Here is a 10,299-nt window from a genome sequence, read left to right on the forward strand (position 1 = left end):
CTTCATTTTATTCTGTATTGTCCTTTATTTCAGGCTGTGTGACAGTTGAAAAGTTTATGTTCCATATAAAGAGTGGAATAGAACTGAGGATGTATCTTTAATTGATTGTATTTTTCAGTGTATTTCTAAAGCAGGAATAATGAGAAAATAGAAAGATAGATAAAATACTCAAACTTTACTTTATATGGATTGCAGTCTCTGTCATTGTTGGTGTGTAGTCATTTACAGTGGTGGAGGAAGTACTCAGATCCCTTACTTAAGTAAAAGTAACAATACAATGATGTAAAAATCCTGCACTCAAAATGTTACTAAAGTGAAAATACAAAAGTATTAGCATACATAAAGTACTAAAAATAAAAGTACTCATTATGCAGAAGGCTGCATTTAACATTAATATATATCATATGATTTGATTATTGCATTATTGTGTTCATTACATTCAATGTTGCAGCTGGTAAAGAGGGAATTAGTTTAACTAGCCGATATGTATGCTGATAATTTGAAGTATTGCTTGCTGGCTTGTGAATTTTCAACCATCAATAAATTTTTCCAGAATTTTCAATCAGTAAAGTCTGATTATACTGTAATTTTTGTAATTTGTTCTGAAAAGTTACTAGTAACTAAAGTTATAAAATAAATGTAGTGGAGTAAAAGGTACAATATTTGCTTTTAAAATGTAGTGAAGTCAAAATATGGGGCAGCAGAAAATCAAAATACTCAAGTAAAGTGCAGATACCTTAAAATTGTACTTAAGTATAGTACTTGAGTAAATGTACTTAGTTACTTCCACCACTGGTCATTTGTTGTGGTCATTTTGCAGCTGCCTTCAAACACAGACTTCCCTGGGCCCAAAGCGAGCCCCTGTGCCTTTATCCAGGAGCCTCTTTTTGTAATCCTCTCATGTATCCAGCTCCTGCTGTCTGTTTTCTCCCTGCTTCCCCCTGCTTTGATTAGCTGCCATTAGGAAGCCCCTCCAAGTCGCTCAGCTACCCAACGCATTTACAAGTCATAAATTGCAGTCAACAATCATGCACCAGGCCCAGACTCTTGCCCATTTGGAAATTGTCACAAAGAAGCTGCAAATTCAAACAAGGTACCACAGGGAGGGGATGCAACTATGTCTTTTGTCAAGATTGACAGAATCAGTCCAAACAGTTTGGCTGGAGAGAATGTGGCTGCCACAGTCAGACACAACAAAACAACAGACAACATTTATTAGGGGTGAAGAGGGAGACTGCAGCTAAGTGGGTTTAAGGGATGTGATAGGAGGCAAATGCACTAAATTGCATATCACCTTGGATCTGCTATTGTCTGATACAGGAAATAGTGTTTCTATTTTAGGACACTGGAACATTATTTCAAAGTAGAAGGAGATCAATTTAAGCCTGCTGTGTAGTGCAATGAGAGAGCGAGGACCTCTCAGTGAATTTGTATTACTTACATCATGGGGACCGAAACCTGCTAACAGACTCACATTGTGGGGACTCGGCCATCCTTGTGGGGACCAGCCTCACTGAATTTTAGGGTGGCAACATGGTAAAGGTTAGGCGTTATGGTTAGGGTTAGGCAAGTAGTGGTTATGGTTAAGGTTAGGATAAGTCTACAGGACATGAATGTAAGTCAATGTAAAGTCCCTACAAGGAATGTAAACACAGCATGTGTGAAAGGGTGTGTGTGTGTGTGTCCTCAGATTATTGAAGACTGCTATCACACTCCTCAGCCATATTTCACCAGTAAATCTTGTGATCAGTGCTTTTTGGTTTCCTGCTCCAGGCTTAAAGTTGTTAGGTTTGTACTTTACATCTTTCTTTCACCTTTTATTATGAAATACTTATGTTTATTTGCAAATACCCCCGAAAATGACAGATACAATACAGATAATTCACATGTTTAGCATACACGTATCCCAGCCCCCTCCCCATGGTGGCTGGTATCCCTCTTAAATGACGGTGATGTAAATCATGTGCTATGACTTTCTGTTAGTGATGAAATGACATTTGTTTTTAAAGTGATTCGCCTTTCTATATCTAACGTACAGTACAATTAGCATTACAGACTATGTATTTTATTGGCTGTGGAGCTATAGCTTATTTTTATATTTCAGATCACTCAAACAAATGTTCTGGAGCACAAAACTGTTTAAAGCAGAACATCTATCTGACTTTTAGAAACAGTACTTGTACTGAATGGAATGAAAAATTCAGCAGGTAAAATATTATATGCATGAGAATGTATGAGTAATGACTTTTTGCATAGCCACAAAATTTATATACAGTACAGTATAAATCCCCTCTGACGGCAGCAGTGTGCTTGAACATGTGGAAAATACCTTTTTAAAATGGAAACAGTGCTCGGCCAAATAGAACAGTGAGTATGTATTGTCGTGGGTCATTAGGCAAACACATTTTACAAAATGCTGAACAACAAAGATAAAAGCACATACTCATTATTCAAAAATATAAAGGGCAGCACAGTAATGAAAAGACTAAAAAGTGTCAGAGTAAAATAAACACTCGCTGTGTGAAGTGAGGGAAAACTAGCAGAGTGTAAAATACTGGAAAATTAAGATGAAATTACTTTAAAAAAAAGTAATTGTAAGCCAAAAAAAAAATGTAAAAGCCTGAGCTTTTTTGACAACACTTTAAAAAGGTTAAGGTGGGTTCTTTGGTCTCCTTTAGCCTAATGCCTAACACTTCTGCTGTGGGTTTAAAAGCATGAAATGATAAGAGGGATCAGAGTTAAAAATCTAGATACCGCTCATGTATTATATTCAGAGGTGTTCCTAATATTCTGACCCTTTCATGTATGTAGCTGGGGAGGATACAAATATAGAGACACCTCTGAATATAATGTAGTCCAGTACAACACCACCTTTAACTATGACCTCAGTAATAAACATATTATAGCATTTTTATATTTATGACAAACTGAAACATTTTGAGCTTCATAAACACAGATGTTAAGGTGGCAGTGCTGCACTGAAGTGCATACAATTGTACAGGTGTACCTAATAAAGTGGCCACTGAGTGTATAAACATTTAACTCACTTACTAACTAACAGGTAAGAACTGCATACATTTTTATAATAAATAAAAAAAAAAAAACTTGTCTATAGTATCACCACAAGTTTGAGAATAGAACTATTACATTTTGTAGAGCTATTCATGTTCCCCTCAGGATACACCACTAGTCAAAGACATGAACACACTTTCCCATTTAAATGAATGGGAAGATGTGTCCAGACTTTTGAGTAGTAGTGTACATTGCAATCATTTTTGAGATTCTTTGACTTTTCCTCTACATCATCTTCAGGTTCAAATTCTTACTTTTCCCCAAACCTTACACCTGTAGTCTGCGTTGCTACTTTGTGCTAATTTAATATGTTAGCATGCTAATGTGCTAAATTAAGATGGAGACCATGTTAAACAGAACCCACTAAGCATCAACATGTTAACACTGTCATTATGTGAGTATGTTAGCACATTGACATTAACATTGTATGTACAGCCTCACAAAGCTGCTAGCACAAGTTTTATGAAACTCACTTCAAAGCAGGAGAACAAGCCCTTGTAATTGGAAGAATTTGGCAGGTTGCCATAGTAACCATTTTGGGAGCACTAGTCTGTCATTTACCTCCCCCATGTCCACTGGATTTTCTAGTTCCTGGTCCTGCATTCGATGCTCAAAACCTTCCAATCATCAGCTGGTATATCCAGTCAACCATCAGTACTCCAACATCCACAACTACTGCTGCTGTCGCTGGAATCATTATTGTATCCACTTCACCCCACAACATGCCAAGCTCCCGACAGACACTCTGCCTGGCACAGATTACTATAGTGTACCTCTAATTTTGTTTGTTGAGTGTCACAAACCATCAAGATGTTACTTCCAGGTCTGAGCCAGACAGTGGGACATAATTATTGTGTTCTTTGGGACGTCACCCAGCTCCCGAGCAGAAGCGGGCTCAGTCAGCCTCACTGACTCCTATCACCCAAACAGCTCCTGCTCATCTCACACTCTAAAGGAAATGTGTGTATGTGTATGCAGGTATGTGTGTGTCTTGTACATTTGCTGTGGGAGATGGGCAGACAGGTAGGAAGGGATAGCATAATGATTTTGTTTACAACGCTGGAAAAAGTGTATATTTGTCTCTCTCACACTGTCTATGTGTATATGTGTGGATGTGTGTGTGTGTGGATGTCAGACAAGACAAACCAAAGCATTTATTCCCTATAGCAGAGTGTGTGTCATATCCAGGTGAGTGTGACAGATCGGGAGCTTCACTAAAGTGACAGCCAAGGCCATCTTGTTTGTATTATTCATGAGAACCGGGGATGTCTTGTTGGCACGCTGCTTTGGCACAGCAAAGACAGCACAGCAGCAAAATAATGGGATGCTGTAACTCACTGCTGTCTCATCAGCATCGCAGTCTTATAGCAGCATCTAGTGCTCACTGTATGAAAACTAAATGCTTGGGAGAAGAACAGCCATAGATTCTTAATTTTTTTAAGGTCATGTCATGCACTCTGTCTCAAATTATCTTAGTTCATATACCTTATATTGTTTGTTTATCTGATCCTAACATTTATGAAATCTCTCTGTTACTGAAATCTCTGCACAAATTTCATAATAAACTTGAGAGATTAGGAATTTGAAAATTGGAAAAAAATTCAGTACCACTTTAGAGTGTTATTATGCTGCATGAATCAGGTGACAGTAAAATACTTACAGGTTCCTACTGTTACTATGTACAGTGGAAGCAAAATATTTATACTGTGAGTTTAGATGGTTTCTGTCAGTATTACTAAGAGATTTTGCATATGTACCCTTGACATTCATTAACATATAAGGTGCTTGTGGACAGTGGTTCAACTCAATAAAAAGAACTATTTTGTTGTAAAATTAGATTTTGCACTAATGTGAAGTTTAAATCTGCACCAATCAATACACTAATAAAACGACTATGTAAAATAAATGATGTGAAATCATGTGAAATGTGTCACATAGTCATAAACCCAAAGAGTATTATCACTGAGCTCCAGGGTTCCTCTCAGCTCCATTAAGTATTTTAGGTGTTTTAGTGTTTTTCAGTAATGTATGATGTCTTGTGTTTACAGCTATTCCCACTGCAGGCAGGCAAAAAGTTGGTTAGCTTGTGAGGCTGTAGTTTGCTGGACTGTATGGTGTGATCCCTACAGAGCCCAAATTGCAACATCATGCCAGTCTGACTGCATGAGGAGACAGCCTTGGTACTGTGCTATATATCCATGGACATATTATGAGACAATAGGGACAGACAGGTTAATGGCCCAAAGAACACTCATCTTTTTGTAGTGTTTTTGTATTTCTTTGTGATTGGTATGCCTTTTTTATTGTAATTTTACCATTTACTCTAATTTTAAAATGTATTTTACATGGTTTATCAAAATTAAACGTAAATTATACAGCATCCTACTTTTAGGTCTCACATCTTGGAAGTGTGAAGTCACAGGAAAGTAATGCACACTCAAAAAGCAAGGTTCACGTTGTAATCTTGTTGTTTCCGATGGTCTTTGAAAGCATCACCCTTGACAACTTGTTGCACAGCCAGAGAAACGCCTCCTCTTCCTCCTCCTCTTTCTGTCTGTGTATTAATGTGAATCTCTGCCACAGCTCAGTCACTTACTGCTAGCTGCTAGTCATACAAGGTACATGGCTTCTCAGCGGGTCATTGTTTACGGCGGAAGAGGAGCTTTGGGCTCAAAGTGTGTTCAGCATTTCAAATCCAATGGTTGGGTGAGTGCTAGCAGTCTGCTAACAGTGTGCACTGCTAAACAAATTGTGTACCTCAAATCATTACGCCACGTGTACTTCTGTCTCTGTGAAATTATTAGTGGGTCGCTAGCATCGACATGGCTGCAAACGAGGAGGCAAATGAAAACGTGATTGTGAAGATGAGCGAATCTTTCACCGAGCAGGCGGGACAGGTGAGCTACAGGTGACAGATGGCAATATGCGGCACTGTCATGTTGCTTGGCCTCACAAACAGTTCGCTAACAGACTGCAGAAATGCTGTTACGACCAGCAGCTGAAGTGTAACTATGGGTGAAATTCGTGTGGCCGAAAATGTGGTTGTTTTTTTTTTTTTTTTTTGCCATAACGTTTTGTTTTGCTAGGAAATGTGTAAGCTAATGCCGCGTTCACGTTACAATGGGAAAGAAAAGTAGGATTAGTGCGTTTCACAAGTAGCACTGATATTGTAAATGTAGGTCTGCTATTAATGTCTGTCCAGCACAATTTGTTGGATCCATAGTGACGTCTTTGTCCCCCCCCCCCCCCCAAAAAAAAATAAACATTTGCTTTGTTTTGTATATGACAAAGGCGTGACAAATACAATAGAAGGGAAAAGTCAGGGGATAGATGGCAGTCTGAACTACAGGTTATATTTTAAATGTTTCCATGTGACATAGGTTTTGTTTATTTTGTTTTTGATTTGTTTTTGCCAAAAATTGTTAAAGGTCAGGTTTGGTTTTGAAGCCCCCTATGTTACCAGTATGTACCAGTCATCTGTCCACGTTCTGTGCTGTCCTATCCTTGTTCAGGCTGGGCAAGAGGCAGGAAACTGAACAGGTCATCCCAAAGCAAATTAAACTGAACGATTCAACAATGTTGTGAAATATTTATTTTTATTTTATATAGGATAATCACATTTCTTATGGCTTGCATTAAGGACACCATCTTTGTAACCCCTTTAATACATGTACCTTGTTACAAAGTGATGATGGCAGTGAGACATTTTAGCCATCATCACTTTGAGGCTGCAGTCAAATGTTTCTCCCAGTATCCTCCTTTTGTTTGACGCGATGCAGCATATAACACCTATTCAAAATGTCCATCTGGTGTGTGGGAGTTTTTCCTCCCCACTGTCGTCAAGTGCTTGCTCAAGGGGGATTTGTTGGGTTTTCTCTATGTAATAATATTGATAACAGTAAGGTCTAGACCTTACTTTGTAAAGTGTCCTGAGATGACTTTTGTTGTGATTTGGTGCTATACAAATAAAATTTGATTTGATTTGGGCTGATGTGCAGTCAACATTTAAATGCTGTTTACCTTGTGTGTGAGCCCTGTGGGTTTATGGAGTGACGTTAGCAGTTATCTCTCATTTTGCGCAGGTGACAGCAGATGTGGCCCAGTTGCTAGGGGAACAGAAGGTGGATGCCATCTTGTGTGTGGCAGGGGGATGGGCAGGAGGAAACTGTAGCTCCAAAGGTCAGAGTTAAACCTTTTTGTTTGTTGTGACATTAATCATTAGCCAGTTTCACCCTGTAGCAATTCAGTGTTATTTTTGAAGACCAACTAAATAAATTGTACTATTAAAATTGTAAAATGTTTGACTGTAAATGTATTCCTTATTTTGGAAACAGATGTGTGATAAAATAAAGGTCCATTGTGTAGCCTTTGCCTTGATTATATAATGTATTTTATGGTAACAAACAAAATTGTAGTTAAAGTGTGAGTTGAAAGTTTAAACCCTGTGGGCTTGATATCTAATTTTCTATGTGGGAAAAAAAGAAATGTACATATTTGCATTTTGGTGGTGACTTGGATGAAACAGGTTGATACCACTGTCTTGTTTGTATGTTAATTATGAAGCAACCCTGAGCAGCCAGCTAGCTTAGTTTAGCATGAAGACTGGACACAGTGGGAGAGAGTTTGCATGGCTCTGTCCAAAGATGATAAAATCGACCTACTGTACCACTGATTAACTCATCACATCTTGTTTTTTAATATGCTAAAAAGGTGAAGTGTAAAATGTCAGTTTTCTAGGCAAGCAATGACTCCAGGATGTTTGTGATCCCAGCCAAGAAATAGCCTGGTACACAAACCCTCAGGTGATGATGAGCTAGGCTATCTCTGTTTCCAGTCTGTGCTAAGCTAAGACAGTCAACGGCTCGTTGTAGCCTAATAATAGACGGAGTGGTAGTTATCATGGATAAACCACAGAATTTAAAATGAAGCTTTCCTTTATAATTATTTTCCATGTCTCAGATTTATACAAAAACGCAGATCTGATGTGGAAGCAGAGTGTATGGACTTCCACTATCTCCAGCCGCCTCGCCGCTCTGCACCTAAAACCAGATGGACTGTTGACTTTGGCCGGAGCTAAAGCAGCTCTCTCAGGCACCGGAGGTGAGGTACACAGTTGTTTACTGCTGTGGTTATGATTACCTGATTAGGCTGTGTATCATGTCAGGTTTTCAGTCAGACTTTAACTAACTGTAGACTACATTGTACACACGTTGTTGTCCAACCTGCCAGTTCAGATAATGTAGGTAATGGAAAACGCTGCAGGTTGTTGACCAGGGAATTGAAATACTGATCCGAGGGGGGCTCACACAGCTCACAACACTGAGAGGAGGAGTTGTCGATAAAATGGATCCCATAATCCAAACAGCTGGAAATAAACCGAATTGCTAATGAGGTCATCAGTTGCTGTGAGGACCCAGTGGTTGGTCTGTTTCATAAACAAAAGTAGTTACAAGAGAGTAGGTAAATATTTTACACTGATTGGGGTTTATTAAGACATGTAAAGACTCCAAAAGGCAAAAGATGGCAAAAAGGAGGGGGTAACTTTTGTGTTAATCTTATGTTTTGATTTTGGTAAACCATGGTCTGAAATAATAAATAACAAGGCAAATGCTGGATACATGCATATATATATATGTGTGTGTGTGTGTGTGTACAGTCTATCCAACCCATAGTAAAACACAGCAAATAAAATAAAAACTACAAACACTTTAAAGAGAACTGCTATTTTCAGTATGTAACAGATCATGAGTTTTACCTGCTTTTGCTTGATGTATTTTAATTTTTTTTTTTTTTTTTTTTTGGTGGAGTTCTAGTTGGAACTCAGCTTTCTTTGTTTTAGGTGGAGCAGTTTACACACATGGCTCCAAAAATAGACTTAAAGCCAAAATATGCTTCAGGTCACAGCTACACACGTAAAAAGTGAGTGATACCTGAGCCGCCACGCAGGCAGCGTAGATGACTGGATTGATCACTATAGGAGTGTATCGGCGATGCGTGTCTTAAAAGTGCAGCTGAAAGGCTTGTAGTATTAGACATGGGTTTAGTTCATTGGCACAAATTTCAGTGATCGTAATAAATATTTTCTGTTGATTGGATATAAGACCTTTACAGCCCAACGGCCATGGTGGGCTTTCGTGTGGAGCCATGTGATTTCTGTCCTCCACCTCCCTTTGTGTCCGAGCCAACCACGAAATCCAACCCTGCAGCAGTACAAAACCCTGGCTCAGCAGTCACTGCAGATCCCTCAAGCTCATTGGCTGCTGGCTTAAGAGCAGAATGACTCAGCAGTTGTGGCTGCACGCACATACACACACACACACATTATTCCCTTGGACACTGTTGAGTCCTGTGAAACACACTGCAGCTTCCATCTATTGTTCTCAGTGGAGCTGTGCTTGCATTCTGCAGGACTGACTGCTTTAGAGACGGTTTTAGACTTGAAAGAACAAGTTGCATCTTGTTTACTAGAAATCCATCTAATTAAATGCAAACCAGCAGCTGACGAAGCCCACTAGCTCTGAATCTGTAATCTGTCAGGCACAGATCACTGAAATGTCAGTTTTACTCTTAGGACTATTGTGTGACTGGTGCTCCTGACTCGTGCCTCTCTTTGAATTAGTCTTTATTTTGTTGTTAAAAATCAAGCAGGTAGGAATGTTTGTATTCAGTACGTTGTACACAATCTGCTTAATATCACAGTATGAAGACCTGAGCTGCACTTTTACCTTGCTGTTATTACAGTTTTAAGTCTCAATACGATTCCTTCCATAGATTCACTGATGTCTGTCTTTTCTCTACTAACTTAATATTGTCCACTCCCGGGTGCAGTGTGTGATGCATTTGATGTGTGTTGCCTTTGCCACACTGAATTTTCTCCAGGCCACTAAAAGAAGTGTTCTGTCTGTAATCTTCAGGTATGGTGGGCTATGGCATGGCCAAAGCTGCTGTCCACCAGCTGTGTCAGAGTCTTGCAGCAAAAAACAGTGGGATGCCAGCAGGAGCTACAGCTGTGGCTGTACTACCGTAAGTAGTGTCGTGTACAGACTTTGTCATGACGTCAGTGACTGGAGTACAGCGCTCCAATGGAACATGATGGGTGGGGCACAGGTAGAGACGTACAGTCAGGATTTTAATAGTCTTCCCACGGTCATTGAAAACCTGGAAAAGTCCATTTTTAGTCAGAATGTCCAGGCCTGGTTTATTCGGCCCATTCTTGTGAACACAATA

General features: G+C 39.2%; 1 protein-coding gene across 1 annotated transcript in view; it reads left to right on the forward strand.

The window, feature by feature from the left end:
• The first annotated feature begins 5,584 nt into the window (after positions 1-5,584).
• qdpra (quinoid dihydropteridine reductase a) overlaps positions 5,585-10,299 on the forward strand; it is a 9,399-nt gene continuing 4,684 nt past the window's right edge. Inside the window, exons 1-5 of the mRNA XM_020596412.1 lie at positions 5,585-5,778; positions 5,877-5,969; positions 7,155-7,251; positions 8,032-8,172; positions 9,987-10,095. Coding sequence (XP_020452068.1) covers positions 5,695-5,778; positions 5,877-5,969; positions 7,155-7,251; positions 8,032-8,172; positions 9,987-10,095 — 524 coding nt within the window. The 5' untranslated portion in view covers positions 5,585-5,694. The remainder of the gene's footprint in view (positions 5,779-5,876; positions 5,970-7,154; positions 7,252-8,031; positions 8,173-9,986; positions 10,096-10,299) is intronic.

The sequence above is a fragment of the Monopterus albus genome, unplaced genomic scaffold, assembly GCF_001952655.1.
Source record: "Monopterus albus unplaced genomic scaffold, M_albus_1.0 scaffold2.1, whole genome shotgun sequence".
Classification (NCBI taxonomy): domain Eukaryota; kingdom Metazoa; phylum Chordata; class Actinopteri; order Synbranchiformes; family Synbranchidae; genus Monopterus; species Monopterus albus.